This window comes from Ictalurus furcatus, chromosome 13 (genome assembly GCF_023375685.1).
Source record: "Ictalurus furcatus strain D&B chromosome 13, Billie_1.0, whole genome shotgun sequence".
In the NCBI taxonomy this organism is placed as follows: Eukaryota; Metazoa; Chordata; class Actinopteri; order Siluriformes; family Ictaluridae; genus Ictalurus; species Ictalurus furcatus.
Window position 1 is genome coordinate 11,563,041 of NC_071267.1, and position 21,257 is coordinate 11,584,297.

The 21,257-nt window shown below is 40.4% G+C and overlaps 2 protein-coding genes across 8 annotated transcripts; both read left to right on the forward strand.

Annotated features, from left to right (window-relative positions):
- The first annotated feature begins 234 nt into the window (after nt 1-234).
- pms2 (PMS1 homolog 2, mismatch repair system component) lies at nt 235-14,873 on the forward strand. The gene is made up of 15 exons (XM_053639277.1): nt 235-813; nt 2,879-3,018; nt 3,119-3,205; nt 3,293-3,395; nt 4,632-4,815; nt 4,910-5,077; nt 7,483-7,580; nt 10,316-10,415; nt 10,489-10,573; nt 10,700-10,852; nt 10,946-11,804; nt 11,897-12,064; nt 12,147-12,247; nt 12,343-12,512; nt 14,469-14,873. Exons 1-15 carry the CDS (start codon nt 800-802, stop codon nt 14,610-14,612), a joined length of 2,574 nt encoding a protein of 857 aa, XP_053495252.1. The 5' UTR covers nt 235-799; the 3' UTR covers nt 14,613-14,873.
- Nucleotides 14,874-14,922: 49 nt separating this feature from the next.
- Nucleotides 14,923-21,255, forward strand: rsph10b (radial spoke head 10 homolog B). Of its 7 annotated transcripts, none has more exons than XM_053640288.1 (20): nt 15,287-15,352; nt 15,476-15,544; nt 15,639-16,091; nt 16,612-16,653; nt 16,897-17,070; nt 17,161-17,246; nt 17,339-17,459; nt 17,569-17,745; nt 17,829-18,056; nt 18,266-18,455; nt 18,551-18,659; nt 18,752-18,831; nt 18,978-19,123; nt 19,201-19,308; nt 19,621-19,791; nt 19,955-20,026; nt 20,107-20,164; nt 20,258-20,383; nt 20,632-20,821; nt 20,951-21,255. In XM_053640288.1, exons 5-20 carry the CDS (start codon nt 16,921-16,923, stop codon nt 21,099-21,101), a joined length of 2,163 nt encoding a protein of 720 aa, XP_053496263.1. In that variant the 5' UTR covers nt 15,287-15,352; nt 15,476-15,544; nt 15,639-16,091; nt 16,612-16,653; nt 16,897-16,920; the 3' UTR covers nt 21,102-21,255. The 7 variants fall into 7 exon arrangements, with proteins under 7 accessions (XP_053496261.1, XP_053496262.1, XP_053496265.1 ...); XM_053640289.1 differs by having other exon boundaries at nt 15,639-16,011; XM_053640291.1 differs by having other exon boundaries at nt 15,309-15,352; nt 15,663-16,091.
- Nucleotides 21,256-21,257: the final 2 nt, after the last annotated feature.

The window sequence follows — 21,257 nt, forward strand, 5'->3', positions numbered from 1 at the left end:
CAATTTGTACAAAACTGATTACAATCTGACTAATATTTATTTTTTAATTACACAAGGACAATTGTTTGTAACCTATTAAAACGGTCTTGCTGTACTCAAACTGGTTTGAATTTGTACATAGTCCCTAATTGCTCACTACACGCGGAATGATGAAACCTTTTAAAATAAAGTGTCAGAGAGAAGGGGGTTACAAATTTACCTTATAATAATAATAATTTAAAAAAGTAACGGCTAAACAAAACATCTAATGTTATATTAAAGCCAGCAGTGTTGACAAAAAATTGTCAACAACATACTAAGACACGTACTAATATACAAAACACTAAATACACTGAACGCCACTGTACAACCATTTACATTCTACTTTCTGCGCACAGTCTGTGGCGACATGATGCTCTCAAACACAAACAACACGGTGTACGAACGCTGCGCATCGATCTACATATTATAAACCAGAAAGAGCTTTATTTGGAAATGAAATCTAGATCAACGAATCTGCGCGTTTCCGGTTGAAAGCATTCACATGCGCCGAATTAGTGCATCCAGCGGGAAGTTGTAGTGATAATGTGGGTTTCTGTGAGATAAATAATACTGTTAGCTGATAAAGTATCCAGTAAACGTTGTAGTTAGTAATTAAGCGACGTATAAAAGTAAGGCTAAAATGATAAAACTGTGTTCACACTGTACAGGTTGGTTAGCTAACTAACATTCAGACATTTCACATGAAAGTCCATTATTTCAGTCCTCTGCCTGTAAGTCCATTAGGAAGTGGTAGTAGCTCTGTAGCTGCCTCAGAACGATGACAGAGTCTTGGTGAGTTTTTTCTTTCTTCACATTTTTTAGTTTTTTCACATATTTAATCCTGGTCCAGGTTTTTAATATATGCTGGGGCACATTAAGGGGTCGCACCAGCACTTATGTATACTGCATATATAGGAAAAGGTTGTATTGTAACAAACAAATAAATACGGAACCCCCCTAGTGTCAGGTAAGGGGGGAAAAAATACAGCCACGTGTAATCCGTGCCCTCAGGTTTGTAAACCGTACCCACCCCCGAAAAAAAATCTAGTCATTGGTGCCAAAAGAATGGACACATACTCACATTAATGTATTCGCTTCATAGTGGTTCTGTTCTTATAATAATAATCCAATACATACACACTCACTGAGCATTTTATTAGTAACACTATACTAATACTGGGTAGGGCCTCACTTTGCTCTCAGAACAGCCTCAATCTTCATGGATTTATTCCACAAGATATTAGAAACATTCCCTTCAGATTCTGGGCCATGTTGATGATTAATTTTTCAAGTGCACTTTCATGCAGTGATTTGCTCGTTCTACCACATCCCAAAGGTGTTCTACTGGATTCAGATCCGGTGACTGGGAACTGGGAAGACCACTGAAGAACACTGAACTCATTGTCATGTTCTGTTAGGCTGCTGTGACCCCCTAATTTCTCCATCTGGGGATTAATAAAGTCTTATCATATCTTATCTTATCTTATGTTCATGAAACCAGCTTGAGACAAGTGTTGCTTTATGACATGATGCATTATCATGCTGGAAGTAGTCATTAGAAGATGGTAAATTTTGGCCATGAAGGGTCAGGAACAATACTCAAATAGTTTGTGGCATTCAAGTGGTGATTGATTGGTATTAACAGGCCCAAAGTGTGCCAAAAAAACTTTACCCACACCATCACACCACCTCCACCAGCCTGGACTGTTGACACAAGACAGGTTGGGTCCATGGATTCATGTGGACATCATCTATGTACCTCAGCAGAAATCGAGATTCATCAGACCAGGCTATGATTTTCCAGTTTTGGTGAGTCTGTGTCCACTGCAGCCTCAGCTTTCTCTCCTTGGCTGACAGAAGTGAAACCCGATGCGGTCTTCTGCTCTTGTAGCCCATCCGCCTCAAGTTTTGACGTGTTGTGCATTGTGAGATGCTTTTCTGCTCACCACAATTGTACAGAGTGGATGTCTGAGTTACTGAAGTCTTTACATCAGCTCAAACCAGTCTGACCATTCTCTGTTGACCTCTCTCATCAACAAGGTATTTCCATCCTCAGAACTGCTGCTCACTGGATGTTTTTTCTTTATTGCACCATTCTGAGTAAACTATAAAGACTGTTGTGTGTAAAAATCCCAGGAGATCAGCAATTCCAGAAATACTCAAAGTAGCCCGTCTGTCACCTACAATCATGCCACGGTCAAAATCACTGAGATCACATTTTCCCCCATTCTGATGGTTGATATGATCATTAACCGATGCTGCTGGCCCGTATCTACATGATCGTATGCGTTGCACTGCTGCCACACAATTGGACGATTAGATAAGTGCATGAATGTGAAGTGTACAGGTGTTCCTAATAGTCTTGTGTTGGTTTAATTAAATGCTCTGTAGAACATATTTGTCCGACGGGGCAGGTCTTGCTCATTAGCAGTAAACAGGGTTTGTCAGTATGTTTTTGGCTGTGTCTTTCTGCAAACTATTCACTTTTTTCCAACCAAGTGATGGTTGGAAAAAGCGAATACTCAGTGTTGGTTTGGAGTTGACAGACGGTGATAAATACTCCAAAGTTTTTTTTAAAAAAAAGGCTCTCTTTAAACTCTTTGCTGTTCTCCATGCTTATCTTGCTTGCTGTCAGGTATGGTTAGATTCTGTGTGGCATATGTGTGGCATATCTTGAACACTACTGGCTGTTGTGTAAATCAGTCAAGCAGTTCAACGCTCTGTCCCTCTGTTCCTGTTTTGGAAGAAAATATGTCAACATACTGTACAGAAATAAATCATGACCCTCAAACTGGGGTTATGTTTTTAGTCAGAGTTGACTGCAATTTTATCCTGATTTGTCGGTTTGTAATTCCAGCTCTGAGCCAGCCAGAGCCATCAGGGCCATTGATAAACACTCAGTGCATCAGATCTGCTCTGGACAGGTGGTGTTGACTTTGGCAACAGCTGTGAAAGAGCTGGTAGAGAACAGCATCGACGCGGGCGCTACACAAGTTGGTGAGTGCATGAGTTTCATGAATATTACTTGGACTTCCTGATGAGTTGAAGCTGTAGAATAGCGTAACCTAATTCTGAGCTGTTTTCACTGGGATTACAGACATCAAGCTCAAAGAGAACGGGACAGAGCTGGTGGAAGTCTCTGATAACGGACGAGGTGTGGAGGAGGAGAACTTTGAAGGCCTAAGTGAGTTACGTTCTCAGCAGAGAGTTTGGTTTTTGGGAGGATTTGGGTTAATGTGGTGTGCTAATTTTTTCCCACGTGTATCCACAGCTTTAAAGCACCACACATCGAAACTGAGAGATTTCTCCGACTTAATTCATGTTGAGACATTTGGCTTCCGTGGTGAAGCCCTGAGCTCGCTGTGTGCTCTCAGGTTTGTCCTTATGTTTTCTGAGTCTGTGTACCATACTGCCAGATTACAGCACCGTTATAATAGAAACAAAATTCATCATGATTCCCTGATCTGATATTGAATAATTATATTTGATATTAAGAGTTGCTTTGGTGACTGTGAAGATGTCCGTATCGGATCAGTATCCGATGGCCATTACTCAGATTTCTGAAATCAGCATCATATTGAAAAAGGGGGGAAAATAATAATAGACTGTGCATCTCTTACTAATTTGTATCTTAGGAAATACATGAAAGGAAAATCTTCATCTACAGTGATTGTTAAGATGCAGATGATAAGAAATAAAAATGAAAATAAATACATTATAAACACAGTATATAGTTATATTCAAACACGACTTTCATGAATAAATAATTATTCTGTATAAAAATGTTTGTAGCAGACGCATCATTTTAAAGTCCCCGTGAAGTGCCTTGAAACGTGCAGCATTATTCGACATGTTGACGTAATTTCCACTGAAACAGGAAGTCAGGGCGGATCATATCGAGTGGTTCTTCTGCCTTTTAAAATAGCCAATAGCATTTAACTTGCCTCACAGCCTGGACTAAGCCGTACTTGACGGTTAGTACCATGGATTTTTAGAATGTTGGCGGCGGGACACTTCAGATTCTCAAGAGCATTTGATTGGTGTCATCAAAATTGTTGATTTGTATTGGTGGTGGAGAGAGACTAAATTTTGAATGCATGTATCTTCTAAATGCAAATTTTGTCATTGTTTGGGAGCACACTAGCTTATAGATAACCTTAACGTGGACATATTCATATTAAAAGCTACAAAACGTTCTTGGGGATTTTAAAGACACAGAATAACAAAAACAATATAGCTGTGTTATTGATATGGCTTGTTTCTTTATTTCAGGATACTGTTCACATTTTCCTAGTCTGCCCCACTTGAAATAGCTGCTTAGCTCTGTCCCTTTTCCCTCACAGGGCAATAGGAGTTTAATAGAGTGGGTGAGTTTGGTTGAAAGGAAGGGAAAAGCTTGTCACAGGCTGCAGAAGGCCCTAACGGCCCTTTTAATATGGCCCATAGTGTAGACTAATAAAAGTATACAATTTGAGTTCATCTGAAGTTTACAACGGGTCGCTTTCTCTGAAGTGTGTTTCTCCCAGGTCAGAGAGATAAGCCAGAGATATATTGACTACATTAAGCTGCTCTTGCTGTAGAGTTGAGTCTTCTGTAATAACTGTCCTCAGTGACCTCAGCGTGGTGACCTGTCATGAAAGTAGTCATGTGGGCACTCGGCTCGTCTTTGACCACAATGGCCGTCTTGTCCAGCGAGCCCCCCATCCCCGGCAGCAGGGGACCACCGTCAGCCTTCAGCAGCTCTTCTCCACCCTACCAGTTCGTCACAAAGAGTTTCAGCGCAACATCAAAAAGGTTTAACTACAGTGTGCAAAGTTCACATGCTGGTGTTGTGTAAGTGTTGAAAATGTCAGTGTGTGTGAGTGAGTGGGCTTCTTTTACCATACAGGAATTTTCTAAGATGGTCCATGTCCTGCAGTCATACTGCATCATCTCTACTGGTGTGCGCATCACATGCACTAATCAGCTTGGCCAAGGCAAGCGTAACACAGTAGTGTGCACCAGCGGGAGCCACAGCTTGAGGGACAACGTTGGAGCGCTGTTTGGGCTGAAACAGGTAAAAAAAACTACTACACTATACCAGTGTACACTATACCAAAACTATTCAACTATACCAGTAAACTGTTTTAAGAACCAGCTAACACTTCCGCTGTTTTGGGAGCTTTCTGTAATCAGATGTTTGTGCTCCATATTCAGTCCCTCCTAGATTTCACGATTTTACGATCGCAGAGATTAACGCAAAATCAAGCAAACTCCACAATATTCGGAGGAGCTTACAATTTTTCAAAATCACTGCAGATTTTCCTCAGATTTGGGCCAAGACGCGTCATGTAACGTCATCACAACGCGCATTCAGAAAAAGCCCGCTTCGATTCATGTGCGTCGACCACGAGTACAGCTAAAAAAAAAAAAAGTCTCATTTACCAACAAACATCACTGCGAAAGACCGTGCAAAACAATTTTCTGCAATTGCAATTTCTCCGATTTGAGTAGTGTTCTGCAAAAAAAATGCACCAAAAACTCACAAATTTTGAAAAAAGCCACCACAAAATCAAGCTTTTTTTGGCTGCAACAATCTCAAAAAAACTGAAAAGACGACTGCATAATGTATAGTACAAAAAAACCATGTAAAAGTGAGAATATATACATCACCTGGGGGGGGGGTTCGAGTAGATTAGTTCCAGTCCAGGCATCAGCTCAGTGTCCGTGGAAATGTGTTTCAGGTTCTATTAAAATTTTGACATAAGATTTTGTTGAACTTGGCAGTATTTTGACAGATCAGGATTATATGCTGCTTGTGGAACAGTATTAGCTTTTGTTGTAGTGCAGTAATAACAGTTACTGCAAAAATGCAGAACAAAGAAATTACTCTGAGAAAATACATCACAGGATTGTATCTCTATAACTCCTCAACCTCAGTTAGAGTAGGATTACCTGTCAGACAAAACATTATAATCATGTCCTGGATGTATTAAAGATAAAATGGAATATAGTTGAGACACTGACTGAATTTTATAGAAAAGTTGTGAGGAAAATATGTGAGGAAACTTTTTTTTTTAACCCGTTTAACCTACAACCCCAATTCAGAAAAAGTTGGGACAGTATGGAAAATGTTAATAAAAAACAAAGAGGAGTGATTTGTAAATGTACTTTGACTTGTATTTAAACAAAAACTGTATAAAGACAAGGTATTTGATGATTTAACTAATCAATTATATAATTTTTTTTTTAAGATAAATGCTTCTTTTGATATTGATGCATGCAACACGTTCCAAGAAAGTTGGGAAAGGGGCAATTTAGGACTAATAGCAATGTGACGAGTTGAAATAAGAAGGTGATGTGAAACAGGTGAGGCAATCGTCTAATCATAGTATATAAGGAGCCTCCAAAAAAGGCTTAGACCTTCAAGAGCAAGGATGGATCGAGACTCGCCAATCTGCCAACAGATACATCAGCGAATAATCCAATACTTTGAGAACAACATTCCCCAAAGACAAATCGGTAGGATTTTGGGAAGTTCACCTTCTACAGTGCACAATATAATTAAAAGATTCAAGGAATCTGGTCAAATCTCGGCGCGTAAAGGGCAAGGCCAAAAACCACTTCTCCGATCCCTCAGACTTAAAAACCGTCATGAGACTGTAATATCCTGACATGGGCTCGGGAATACTTTGGTAAAGCTTTGTCAGTCAACACTAGCCTCCGCCTCTGGCACTAGCCCCGACCTGGGCTCGGTCTCATCTGAGATGGACAGTAACATAGTGGAATCGTGTTTTATGCTCCGACGAGTCAACATTTGAAATAGTTTTTGGACAAAACAGCCGTTGTGTTCTCCGGGCCAAAGAGGAAAAGGACCATCCAAGCTGTTATCAGCGTCAGGTCCAAAAGCCAGCGTCTGACATGGTATGGGGGTGGGTCAGTGCTCATGGCATGGGTAACTTGCACATCTGTAAGGGCACCATTAATGCAGAAAGATATGATTTTTGAGCAACATATGCTGCCATCCAGAGCAGGACAACGCCAAACCACATTCTGGATGTGTAAGCAGAGAGTGCGGGTGCTAGCATGGCCTGCCTGCAGTCCTGACCGGTCTCCCATGGAGAATGTGTGGCGTGTTATGAAGCGCAAAATAAGGCAACGAAGGACCCATACAGTTGTGCCACTGAAGAAATGCATAATGGCTAAATGGGGGAAAATTCCGTTTGCTAAACTTAACCAACTGGTGTCTTCAGTGCCCAAACGCTTAATAAGTGTTATTAAAAGAAAATTTGTTGTTGTACAGTGGTAAACAGTCGACTGTCCCAACATTTTTGGAGTGTGTTGCAGTCATCAGATTTGAAATGAGTGTATATTTTCAAAAATAAATTAAATTCACAAAGTAAAACATCAACTAATGTGTTAATAATGTGTTTTCAATATAGTACACATACTATAATATAATATACAATACTCTCTTCCCAGCTCCAGAGTCTACTTCCTTTTCAGCAAATATCTCCCAATGAGAGTGTTAAAGAGGATTATGGCTTAACTGGCGAAGAACTTCCTAAAGACCTTTTCACGTGAGTTTCATGTCTCGCTTCTTAATATGAATATCAGGTAAATTATATCACGGTTCTTTCTAGGGCTGCAACTAACGATTATTTTCATAATCGCTTAGGTGTCTGATTATTTCTGTTTATACAGTATCTCACAAAATACAAAATTTTTGTAAATATTTGATTATATCTTTTCATGTGACAACACTGAAGAAATGACACTTTGCTACAATGTAAAGTAGTGAGTGTACAGCTTGTGTAACAGTGTACAATTGCTGTCCCCTCAAAATAACTCAACACACAGCCATTAATGTCTAGACCGCTGGCAACAAAAGTGAGTACACCCCTAAGTGAAAATGTCCAATTAGCCATTTTCCCTCCCCGGTGTCATGTGACTTGTTAGTGTTACAAGGTCTCAGGTGTGAATGGGGAGCAGGTGTGTTAGATTTGGTGTCATCGCTCTCACACTCCCTCATACTGGTCACTGGAAGTTCAACATGGCACCTCATGGCAAAGAACTCTCTGAGGATCTGAAAAAAAGAATTGTTGCTCTACATAAAGATGGCCTAGGCTATAAGAAGATTGCCAAGACCCTGACACTGAGCTGCAGCATGGTGGCCAAGACCATACAGCGGTTTAACAGGACAGGTTCCACTCAGAACGAGCCTCGCCATGGTCGACCAAAGAAGTTGAGTGCACGTGCTCAGCGTCATATCCAGAGGTTGTCTTTGGAAAATAGACGTATGAGTGCTGCCAGCATTGCTGCAGAGGTTGAAGGGGTGGGGGGTCAGCCTGTCAGTGCTCAGGCCATATGCCACACACTGCATCAAATTGGTCTGCATGGCTGTCATCCCAGAAGGAAGCCTCTTCTAAAGATGATGCACAAGAAAGCCCACAAACAGTTTGCTGAAGACAAGCAGACTAAGGACATGGATTACTGGAACCATGTCCTGTGGTCTGATGAGACCAAGATAAACTTATTTGGTTCAGATGGTGTCAAGCGTGTGTGGCGGCAACCAGGTGAGGAGTACAAAGACAAGTGTGTCTTGCCTACAGTCAAGCATGGTGGTGGGAGTGTCATGGTCTGGGGCTGCATGAGTGCTGCCGGCACTGGGGAGCTACAGTTCATTGAGGGAACCATGAATGCCAACATGTACTGTGACATACTGAAGCAGAGCATGATCCCCTCCCTTCGAAGACTGGGCTGCAGGGCAGTATTCCAGCATGATAACGACCCCAAACACACCTCCAAGATGACCACTGCCTTGCTAAAGAAGTTGAGGGTGAAGGTGATGGACTAAACCCTATTGAGCATCTGTGGGGCATCCTCAAACGGAAGGTGGAGGAGCACAAGGTCTCTAACATTCACCAGCTCCGTGATGTCGTCATGGAGGAGTGGAAGAGGACTGAGACCGTCTGAGCACGGTGATCTTGATATGCTTTCTGAATGCTACGTGAACTATAGTATGAATGCAGTGAGAAACTCTGAATCAACCCAACTGCAGGAAGTGAACCAAACATGCCATATGCTTTGGACTGTGGGTGACATTTTTTGTAGATGAGAGCTGATAAACTGAGCTGTGAGGTGCAAACTGAAGTGCTGGAGAAATGCCACATGTTGTGGATATTTAGCCTGATTAACAAAGTGAGAAAATAAACACTGCATGTGATACATAAAATAGTAGTTGTTATTTATATAATCTTTTATATAATTATCTATGAATTTATTGAACACCAGCTCTGTGCGTTCTCCATGCCTGAATGCCAACATTTATTTTTTTATTTATTGTTTGGGGGGTTTTTTTTGGTTAATTATTGTGTAGTGTGCAATCAAACCAAACGAAACAGCAAGCAGAAGTATAAATTTCACTCTAGGTGCGTCCCAAATGCCATACTTATGCACTGTTCTGCGCTATTTTGTAGTGTAAATCGTGCATGTAGTATGTTCACACCAAAAAATCCAACAAGAAGAAATGCACTTCAAGTACCCGGATGATGCACAATTCAACCGAACAAATCAACCGTGGAATGTTGGACACTTCATGCACTCAACGGTCACAGCTTTACTTATGTAGCAGAAGAGGGGAGGGGCTAGCAGGCACAGATCCTGGCTCAAATTTGCTCAGAATAATAAAAAAAAAGGATTGTGAAAAACTTCAGTAAATAAATTACTTAATTTTACTGTTTGTTACGGTGAAATTCATTTTTGTTGACTTGGGTATTCTACTAAAGATAGTGGCGTCGTATTACATGCATTTGACGTCATTTGCCATCGTCTGGGAAACGGCTTATACTTCCGGTTAGTAAAAAAACGTTCCATTTGAGATGATACTACCTTTTTAAAATTCATACACTAGATGGTGGTATACATAGTGCATAGTGTAAGTGCACAGTGCAGCGGTTGATAACCTGGTGGGGTCGCAAAGCGGTAGCAGGGGGGTTGTGGGAAATCTTTTATTTTAAACCATTGTACACAGAGGTTCACAGGTCGCAAAATATAGTCACTCTTAAAAGTGCATAGCACTCGCAAAAAGGTTACGAACCGCTGGCATTGTGTATAGTATGTCATTGTTTATAGTATGTTTCTGATTCAGAATCGACAAACAGACTGATAAGCATGAATGTCCTAAAATACCTTCTAATACTACGCTCTAACATTAGCGCGTTGATGCATCCAAATTATGACTCTGTTTCCCATGCAGACTTTGTTTTTGGATGGTGTATTAAGGGATCCTCATTTGTTTGCACTTGCATTCCAGGATCTCTGGTTACATATCACAAGCTGATCACGGTGTGGGACGAAGTGCAACTGACCGGCAGTTTTTCTTTATTAACAAAAGGCCCTGTGATCCATCCAAGGTACCCACATTTACTTTAATTGCCATTATGCAGCTTTTATACTATGCTTTTTCTAACTAAGGTGTGCTTACAGGTTTCCAAGCTTGTAAATGAAGTCTACCACATGTTCAACCGTCATCAGTACCCATTTGTTGCTCTAAACATTTCTGTTGCTTCAGGTAAGAAATAGTAACGAACTGAAAGCTCATACTGTAAAAAAATAATAATAATAAAAAAATATATATATAGATGGATCACATACTGTATATGCAGTTTGTTCATTCCTGTTTTTCTCCATCATGTAGAATGCGTCGACGTCAACGTCACGCCTGATAAGCGTCAGGTATTTCTGCAGGAGGAGAAGCTATTGCTTGCCATCCTGAAGAGCTCTCTCATCGCCATGTATGAGACTGGAGTCAATAAAATCAGTCTCAATCTCACACCACTAATCACAGGCAGTACGTGTGCCAAATCACTGAATTCTCATGTTCAATATGAAAAAAAAAATTAGACAAGTTATAATTATTTGTTTTACTGTTCCTGTTTGTCAGTTTCTTCCAGAAATAGTGATTCTGCTGATAGTTCAGAAGGTCATCGAAAAGCTTCGCTGACCAGATTGACTTCAGAAGTTGATTCAGAGACTTTGACACAGACCCCAAAGACATCTTTTAACTTAGCTGGACTAAAGGCAGCATTTTCAAAACAGCAGGTTACTGAAATTGGGACGAAGACCTCTAACAATAAAATTGTGCATAATGTTCCAGCTCCAAAAAAGATGCAGTCTTTTTTCCATTGCTCAGAAAAGACTAACTACAGCAGATCACCAGATACTGCTTCAGAAAAAGCAGCTTCACCACTGAAAGCTTTTAAATCAGACTTAACCAAGCATGAGCACAAGTTGGACATGGAGGCAGATTCAGGTATGTCTGAGCAAGGCTCCATCACAGAAACCCCAGAGACTGTGTGTGGAAGCAGTTCTGAGTTCAACTCTCCAGACTTGGTTTTAGAGGAACCTGGCATTAAAACCGAGCCTTACAGTGAGTCTGTAGATGAGGTGCATGATGTTTTAGAAACCTCAGAGCAAGAGACGGTGTCTGTTATTGACCCTGGAAGAATTTCTAGTCCCAAGGCAAAAAAATATAGGTGGGATGATGGGTTATCAGAACAGCCCCAACTGCCATCCTCAAGTGCGAGCGGTACTTCCTGTGGACTGTTTGACAAACCGGTCAGAGTGCAGAAGAAAACCGTGCCTTTGCAGTTTTCAATGACTGAGCTGATTAAAAGGATGGAGAAACTAAAGACCCAGCAAAGAGGCCAGAATGATCAGGAGCCAAAATATAGACTCTTCAGGGCAAAGATTAACCCTGGTGAAAACCAGAGTGCAGAGGATGAGCTGAAGAAAGAGATAAGGTAGAGGAATCACTTATTCTTCAGATTTGGTTCTTAATAAGTGTCTGATGGATCTATATTGTCTATATGTTGTTGTTGTTTTTTTTAAATAGCAAGGACATGTTTAAGGAGATGGAGGTCATTGGTCAGTTCAACCTGGGTTTTATCATTACCAAGTTAAAGTCAGATCTTTTTATTATCGACCAGCACGCCACGGACGAAAAGTACAACTTTGAGATGCTACAACAGCATACTGTCCTAAATGGACAGAGACTTATAATGTAAGTCTGGACTTTGATGCATATTTAAAAAGTACTTCACATTCATTTTGAAGTGAAAAGACATCTTCTGTTTTCATGTCAGTCCACAGAACCTCCACCTTCCTGCTGCAAGTGAAACGATACTGATTGAAAATCTCGAAATCTTCAAGAAAAATGGTTTTGACTTCCTCATTGATGAGAATGGTATATCCAAGAGCACACCTAGTATCTGTAAGCTCACCATGTTCCTGTGTACCTTATGTAAAGGTTTAATATAAATGTAATGTTCTATTTTATAGCACCAGTCATGGAGAGAGTGAAGCTGATATCTGTACCTACAAGTAAGAACTGGACTTTTGGCCCAGGTGACATTGAGGAGCTCATCTTCATGCTTAGTGACAGTCCTGGAGTCATGTGCAGGCCTTCTCGAGTCAGGCAGATGTTTGCATCAAGAGCTTGCCGCAAATCAGTGAGTCCAGCCTTACACTTTGAAGATATCTTTAAGCTATCAGTTACTTATGGTGAACCGTAAGTGCAAAATCCATCAACAAACCAACAATGGTCCATATTGAAACACGCAACAATCAGCACATGCTCGTTGCTGATTGGTTACAGTGTGTGACAATCTCAGAGTTACAGAGCTTGAGGATGTTTATGGTAAAAGAACTACGAGTCCGAATGAGTCTACTGATGTTTTTATTCATGCTTATTTTTTTTTTTAAAAAGGCATTCATATGATGTTCATTTTCATAATGCCATGCGAGGCTGGTAGCTTAATATGAGTATGCAAATGCTGAAAGCTCACCTAATGGGGCCTTGATATTCAGAAGAAAGAATTACTCCTGACTGTAATAACATAAGTGACTTTGCATGAAATGGTTTTCATTCGCCTAACTACATAACCGACTGAAAAAATGCAATTCGTTTTTCCCTGTGATAGTCATACACTCTGTCCAATCAGCATAAAGCATGTGCTGTTCAATAATGATCTGCCCAATTGGGCTTTTCACGGAGTCCTGGGTTATCTTGTTTCACATTTCACACGGCTCATACTTTACCCGTGGTTAACAATTAATCCCGGGTATTCATAATCTGATGTTTCACACTGTAAATTCCTAAACCCTGGGATAATTTTTCTTATTTGCATATTTGCAGTGTCAGCAACTATAACTGGATAAATACAGCACGTGACTGGTTGAAATATCAGTGAGGGGGGGGGGAAAATGTCGCCATGTAAATCCAATTGAACTGTATTTTAAGCCTCCTGAGATGCACAAAGGCAAGAAAACAAAGACAAAAGAAAGAAAACGGTTCGTGTAGCTGACCAGGGATTCGTTGATATCCAGCCTCCGCTAATTTTTCAGTCAGTTCCTTAAATACTCAGTTATTTCTGATTGTGCAGTTCAGTTTGTCCTCAACAGACTTTTCTGACCAGTAAAAATAAAACCGTTTTCTCATCGCTCCAGTTGACGTTTTTTTCTGTCACAAGTTGAATTTTTTTTTGTATTTATTTATTTAATTTTTTTAACGCTTTCCCTCAAACTCTGCATCTACTGTTTACACAACACGCAGGATTTCTGTGAATGTACAAATCATGTGATATGAGGCACGCCCTGTTCAATTTCTGATTGGATGTCTGTTGCTAAGCATTTAGCCGTAACATTCTAACACCGCATCTTTTCACACTGTACACGTTTGGCACTGCAGTGCAGAGTTAACACCTCAAAAGCAATGCTAACCCTGATTCGGAGTAGGGTTTTATAACCCTGGGTAAAAAGCGGTGTTAAACCGGCTTCTAAATTGCAAGTGTGAAACGTTCCTCTAACCGGAGTTGAAAGCAGGGTTTAGAACGATGATAAACTGGGATTATCTTGTTTATGCTGGGACTACGGTTGCTACTATGGCCCTGGGACTGCAATTACCACATGCAGTTTTGCACTCAGGTCTCATTTGAACTGTGGACTAGTTAAACAAACAGACTTCATATAAAACCATAATTAACTTTCCTTTACTTTTACACTATCTGTTGTTACCCAGATGAGGATGGGTTCCCTTCTGAGTCAGGTTCCTCTCAAGGTTTCTTCCTCTTAACATCTTAGGGAGTTTTTCCTTGCCACCTTCACCACCGGCTTGCTCAATTGGGATAAAATCACACATTTAAAATCTGTATCCCGTGTTTATATATTTCTGTAAAGCTGCTTTGAGACAATGACAGTTGTAAAAAGTGCTATACAAATAAAATTGAATTGACTTGAATTAAGCACAGTGTGAAAAGTCCTTTTGAGCTTTGAGTTAATGTTGATATGTTGTTAGTGGTCATGTTTCCAAATGTGCTGTTTTTGGTTTGTTGATTTTGTTTTGCATTTATGGGCCATCGTAGTTACTGTGGTACAGTCATTAAAAACGAGTCCTTTTATTGTCACAGGTAATGATTGGGACTGCGCTGAATACCAGTGAAATGAAGAAGCTCGTGGTCCACATGGGGGAAATCGAACAGCCTTGGAACTGTCCTCACGGCAGGCCGACCATGAGGCACCTGCTCAACCTTGATGTCATTTCTCAGGACTGATGCATGATGAAATATGTGATTGCTGTATTCAGTAGCAATTCCAGCTGGAGCACATTTGTGTATATATGGTTTCCTGTATAGACTGAAACACACACACACACACACACTCACACTGTACTGCCGTTTTAATCTTTGTCATTGCAGTGTGTTGTATGTAAACATTTCATTCAACTTTCTATCATCCCTTCATCTTATTACGAATTGTTTTTACATGAGGATTTCTTTTATTTGTGCATTTAATAAATAAAGAGCACTTCTCAGTGATTGTGAGGTTTGACCCACGTGACCCAAACATGGCCGCTTAGCAACCGGTTGACGTATACAGACGCGGCGTGCTAACGAGCTGGTTCACGAAGTAGCGCCCTAGCCGACGAGAATATTCTGCTTTCTAGCTGTCGAAAGGATGGCGGAAGAAGAAGACAGAACGGAAAAGTCGGACAGAATGACACGAGAGGAATTCCCGCTTCATGAAATGGAGAACAGCTCGGCGTCGAGTGGGGTTTCAGAAGCGCGTGCAGCATTAGAGACACGAGAAACAGGCGAGCCTGAGATTCCAGCTGTCCATGTCCTCTCAGACATCATTATTCAGAGGTTAGGTGCTAAACAGTAACAAAGTACACTAAGTGAACACTGAACCGGATAAACTGACCCGAGTGTCTTTCAGATATGAAGGAGGGAGGTGTGGAGAGTTGTTCCATGGAGAAGGAGTTGCCTACTTTAGGGGTGGGCATGTATACAAGGTGCGGAGGACAGATGAAATAATAATAATAATAATAATTACTGTAATTAGTTCAAAGCAGCTGTTCTAAGGAAGGAAGAAATTTACTCAAGTTTACAATGATTTTTCAATACTTATTCCCCAGGGAAGCTTTGTAGATGGCTTTATGCATGGTCATGGAGTATACACATGGGCAGACGGTTTAAAGTATGAGGTGTGTACAGTAGACTTTTAATTGATCCCTGAAAACAGAATACAAATACACAGATCAGCCGTTACTTTAAAACCACCTGCCTAATATTGTGTAGGTTCCCCTTTTGCCACCAAAACAGCTCTGACCCTGGAGTCGAGGCATGGACTTCCCAAGTGGTATCTGGCACCAAGGCGTTAGCAGCAGATCCTTTAAATCCTGTACGTTATGAGATGGGGCCTCGATGGATTGGACTTGCTTGTCCAGTGCATCCCACAGATGCTCTATCAGACTAAGATCTGAGCAGTAACCGTCACATACCGGGAACACCCCACAAGACCAGCCGTTTTGAAGATGCTCTGACCCAGTCGTCTAGCCATCTCAATTTGGCCCTTGTGATCCTTACGTTTGCCCATTTTTCCTGCTTCCAACACATCATCTTCGAGAACTGACTGTTCATTTGCTACCTAATATATCCCGACTCTTGACAGGTGCCATTGTAACGAGATAATCAGTGTTGTTCACGTCACCTGTCAGTGGTTTTAATGTTATGGCTGATCGGTGTATAATGGTGTGCAACAGTCATTTCACATTCAAACTGGATTATTTATGAGGATAAGAATTTTCAACAAGAATGTTATGCAAGATTTACAGCAGCTGTGGTACTGGATAAACCTGCCTGCAGAGTTTAGTTCTAATCTTAATGCAGTTCCATGCCTGATTTGGTTAAGACATTTATTCATTCTTTCATTCATTTATTAAGTCATCTTCAGTAACCACTTTATTTTGGTCAAGGTCCCAGTGGATCTGGAGCCTACGAGGGGGACCCAAAAATTCCCAGAATTGTTATTGTTATTGCTATTGATAGTGTTATAAAACATACAGTATTTCTTCTTTAATCCCCTTCAAAGTACTCTCCTTGTGATGCAATACACTTGTCCCTTGTCTGGATCCACCATGACCCACTGCTTTAAAATTGTCAGTCATTCCTTCTGTCAAGGCATTTGTTAACTGTTGTGTATACACAGTATAATTAATCATTAAAGTAAAATGTGTGCATTTTACTTTCTTTACTGTCTCATCCTGAAAAGAAGACATTTTGATGCACCTAATAAACTGGCCACCCCATTGAGGTTAGTTAAACTAGTCCCTGAGGACAAATATATTGAAAAAAAATGTAAGTTTTTAAATCACATGATATCAATGTTTAGACCACTATATAATAACACTGTACCGTTTTCCACACCACAAGAATTAAGTCTCCCCAACTCCTAATTCCAGTTTAACCTCTGGTGTGTTAGTGCTAAACTCTGCAGTGTAGGAACACTACAGTAATAGTACAAGTCTAACTTTCTAACACTAACTGCATTTGACAGGGGGACTTTGAATCAAATGCTCCTATGGGACATGGGATATACACGTGGTTAGACTGTAGCACCTATGAGGGAGAGGTATGCAATGGCATCTGCCATGGCACTGGAACTTATATATCTCCCAAAACCAGCACTATATACAGAGGGCAATGGCACAAAGGCAAAAGACATGGCAAGGTAGGAATAAATGTGTGTAATGAGGTTGACTTCTCAGAATTTTGAGTAAATGTACTTTTCATAATTTAATACAAAACTTGATTGTCATAGGGGACAATGTACTACAATCAAGAGGCAACCTCATGGTACAAGGGGGATTGGGAAAACAACCAAAGAGAAGGCTGGGGTATGCGCTGGTATGTGCTGACTCCCACAATTCCAAATTTCAGTCAGTGCTCACATTCTTCTAAAACATGAAAATGATTGATACAATTCTCTTTCACACTAGCTATCCATCAGGAGACACATATGAAGGCCAGTGGAAGAACAGCATCAGACATGGAGAAGGAACAATGAAATGGATTCAGCTGGGTCAGCAATACAGTGGACAATGGTTAAATGGTTTTCAGGTCTGTGAGTCTCTCTGTTCTCTAGTCTTAGGCGGTTCATTGTATCCAAGCACACTGTAGTCCTTATTGCCACCTCCATGACATAAATAGATCTACATATTCTCTGCAGCATGGGCACGGGACACACACATGGTTTCTGCGGCGGGTTTTTGGCTCGCAGTACCCCCTCAGGAATCAGTATACTGGGGAATTTGCGCAAGGCGTGCGTCATGGTCAAGGAACATTCGTCTATGCAAGTGGATCAGTTTATTCTGGATGTTGGAAGAATAACAAAAAACATGGTCAGGTAAATTATTTTGCACTTTCTATGTCCTAAAAAGTAGGCTTGTTGTTTCTTTCCATGGCACTACTGGAAATGTTTTGTTTCAGGGAAAGTTTGTTTACAAAAATGGTCGCACATACGAAGAGGAGTTTATCGATGACCGTATGGCAGAATTTCCATCATCCTCTATTATTTCACGTGCACTTGGTGGCTTACCTAGTAAACCTGAAGAGTCAGACGGTTATGCCTCATTACTTGGGCCTGACATGGCTTTAAACATAGAGACTCTATTAAACCGAATTCCTGAAGCACAAAGAAGGCAGGAGCTCAAACAGGTCAGTGTGGCCAAGATGATAAAATCATTTTATCATGGTTCAGGATTCAGACACAGGCTTATTGACATTTACTGTGCAATATTTGGTGCATTATTATCTCATAAAGGTCTTACTTTTTTTGTGGTTGTTGTTAAATTCCCAGTAGCCTTGACAGGATGCAATGTTGTATCATTAGTGTGATAACGTTCAGTGCGTTCGTATGTATTCAGGTGGAATTTGCCATTATGAGACATATTGAATTGCTGAGGTCAATATACAGTCTGTACAGCAGCCTTGGACATGAGAACTCTCCAGACAACACTTTCCTGCTCAGTCACCTACAATTCTGCCGCTTTCTTAAGGACTGCAGTGTCCACCAGCATGGATTAACACTGGCACAGCTGGACCACCTTATTAACAGTAAACACATCTTAGTAAAACTTGTTGCATGGTTCCACATATGTTTGTTTTGTTTTCTAGATTAACTCATGACATTTTTCTCTGTCTTTATATAGAAGACGTCTCTCCAGGGGAGATTCATACACCTTTTAGTAGGATGTTTCTGAGAAAGTGGATTAGTTGTATTGTCATTGCAGCATACCATATTTACCACAGAGACTTAGAGTAAGTGTTGCTTTTTCCTAAGTGGAGAGTTGATCACTGTTAACAATGTGAAGGTTTCAGGCTAAAATCTTACAGAATTTTTAATGGCTCAGGTCCTCTAGCAATGTACTTGCAGCGTGCTTTTCCAAGCTCATGAGGCAGAACATCATTCCCAATGCCAAGAATGTAAAAGGTAATCTGGTATTCATTATAAAGGGTCATAAGTACAGTATGGTTTTCACTATCGCATAACTTATTTTAATTTCCATTGAATCTCAATGAAATGTAATCAGTAAAAAAAAACCCCACATGTGATGTAATGTATAATATATAACACAGGGCCTCTTTACTGCCACCCTCTTCGTGCTGTGATTGGCAAGAACTATACTGATAGATGCTGGGATATATACCAGACTGTCCCTAAAGTCAGCTCAGCTGCCATCTCTGACATCATGAGTGCCAGGCACTTCATCTGGATGTTTAAGGTAAAGATTTTATCACTACTGAAAATCGAATTTTAAATAAAGCCTAATTTAACAAATTATCAATTGTTTATGTACAGGTTCTTGGTCTCTTTGGCCATACACTAACCACAACAAGATTACTGGAGATCCTTTCACAAGAAAATCCTGCAATCTACAGTTCTACTCACAGTAACCTGGATTTGGAGGTTGGGTTCACTGTTAGCCTCACATTTCAAAGATAACTACCATGAGTAATAATGCAACCCGGTTCTTTTAAACCCCAGACACAACATTTTTGCTCCCAACATGCTTTAAACCACTCAATTCAGAGCAATGAATACCAGCTACATTAACCAGCAACTGGGTGGGAGCAAAATGTGGACTGTCTGGAGTCACTGACTGGTTTAGGAAAACCCTGCTATAATTTTCAAATGAAAAAGAAAAAAAAGGAAATAACTCAAGATTATAATGAATAGTTTTGGGATGGGATCTCCTTGAATGTAAGAACTGTATTGCAGATCACTTTTCTTGAGTTCTTTGAAGCTCTGCTGGGTTGTGCTGAAGTGAAGAACACACATGGAGTTGGAACTGCACAACCCAGACAGTGCGATTTGGGTTATCATGATGAGACGACTTCAAGAGATCAGATGAAAAACAGCCCTATTCTGATCCGGTTGGCTTCTCCTCAGGTTAGTGAAGATGTCCAGGAAGTGATATGGCTCTCACAGCTTCACTTTGACACTTCGGTTCATGAAATGTTCACAGAGCTAATACTGAGTGTGTGATTTATCTTGAACCTAAATGAGAATCGTATGTGTACCCACTTGGACACGTTTCATTTTTGGTCTCTAGGAGTACGAGTCAACAGTGCTGTCCTCAAGCACAATCATTTCATCAGCTTCCACCAGCGTAAAATCCCTTGAGGTTTCTTCTGTTTTATTAACTTATAGTTCTATTCCTCTGTTTACACACAAAACACTCCTAACAAGCATATCTTCTTCTAGGAAATTAAATCCAAGGCACCAACACAGTCATCCCTAAGTGAAGAAATACAACTTAAAGGTATTATATACTTTCAGATGCACATATTTTGGGGTTGTAAACAGCCTTAGACTATAGTATGGATGTGTTTCTTTGGCTTTTTATGCTTACTAGATCAGGGAATTGACCTATCTAAGCCGGCTGTTACAAACACATCAGAGATGGAATTGCACAAACAAACTACAAGCAGTGTGTTGGTCGAATACACACAAGTGACCAAGCCACCAAGTTTAAGCACAGGTACAAACTAGTTTAAAAAAAAAAGTTTCTCTACAGCACTTTACAGACATGCATAAATTATATTTATAGATTAGATTATCAGTTACTCAAACAGGCCCATAGGGTTTGTGCTTGTGTTGCATGTCAGCCAGCACTGGGTTAAAGTTTACCCATCCAAAGCCATCTACACTAGAGGAATATATGCTACTATGCAGCAATAGTCTCAATTACCACCTGCCTCTTACTGTGGTTTGTGTATTATTGGCTAGGGGTTGCTGAAGAGGGGCAACTGGAAGACCAGCTGAAGAACTGGATCAATCGTGTTCACCAGTTCTTTACACACACATTCTTCCCAGTGTATGAACACAACTTGGTGTTGAAAAAGGAGCTGCAAGAGGAACGACAAAGACAAACCACAGACAACAGAATCACTCTTGAAAAGGCCAAGGCGAACGCTAAGTACGTCACCATTTTTAACTTAATCACATGCCATTTTGACAAGTCTAATTTACACTTTAATGCAAATTAGTTCAGTAACTCCTGCTCAAGGGATGGTGGTACTAGAATGATCCGACATGTTGGTTTTAGACTAAGAGAGCAGCAGAGGGCAGAAGAAGAGGAGATATCCAAAGAAAAAGAGGAGGAAGATGCCGAGGAAAGTCATGTCTTAATTGACCTGAACAATTCATCTGCAGCTCTGAAGCAATCACCCACAAACAAGAAGAAAAAGAGGAAATAACCCAAGATCTTCCAAAAAAAAAAGTTTGTTTTAATTGATCAAAATTTTTGTAAATGCAGAAAGGCATATATATAAATTTGGTCATCCAAATACAGTTAACAATCAATCTCACTATGACAAGTAAAACAGTAAAACGTAAATAAACCCCACACAATG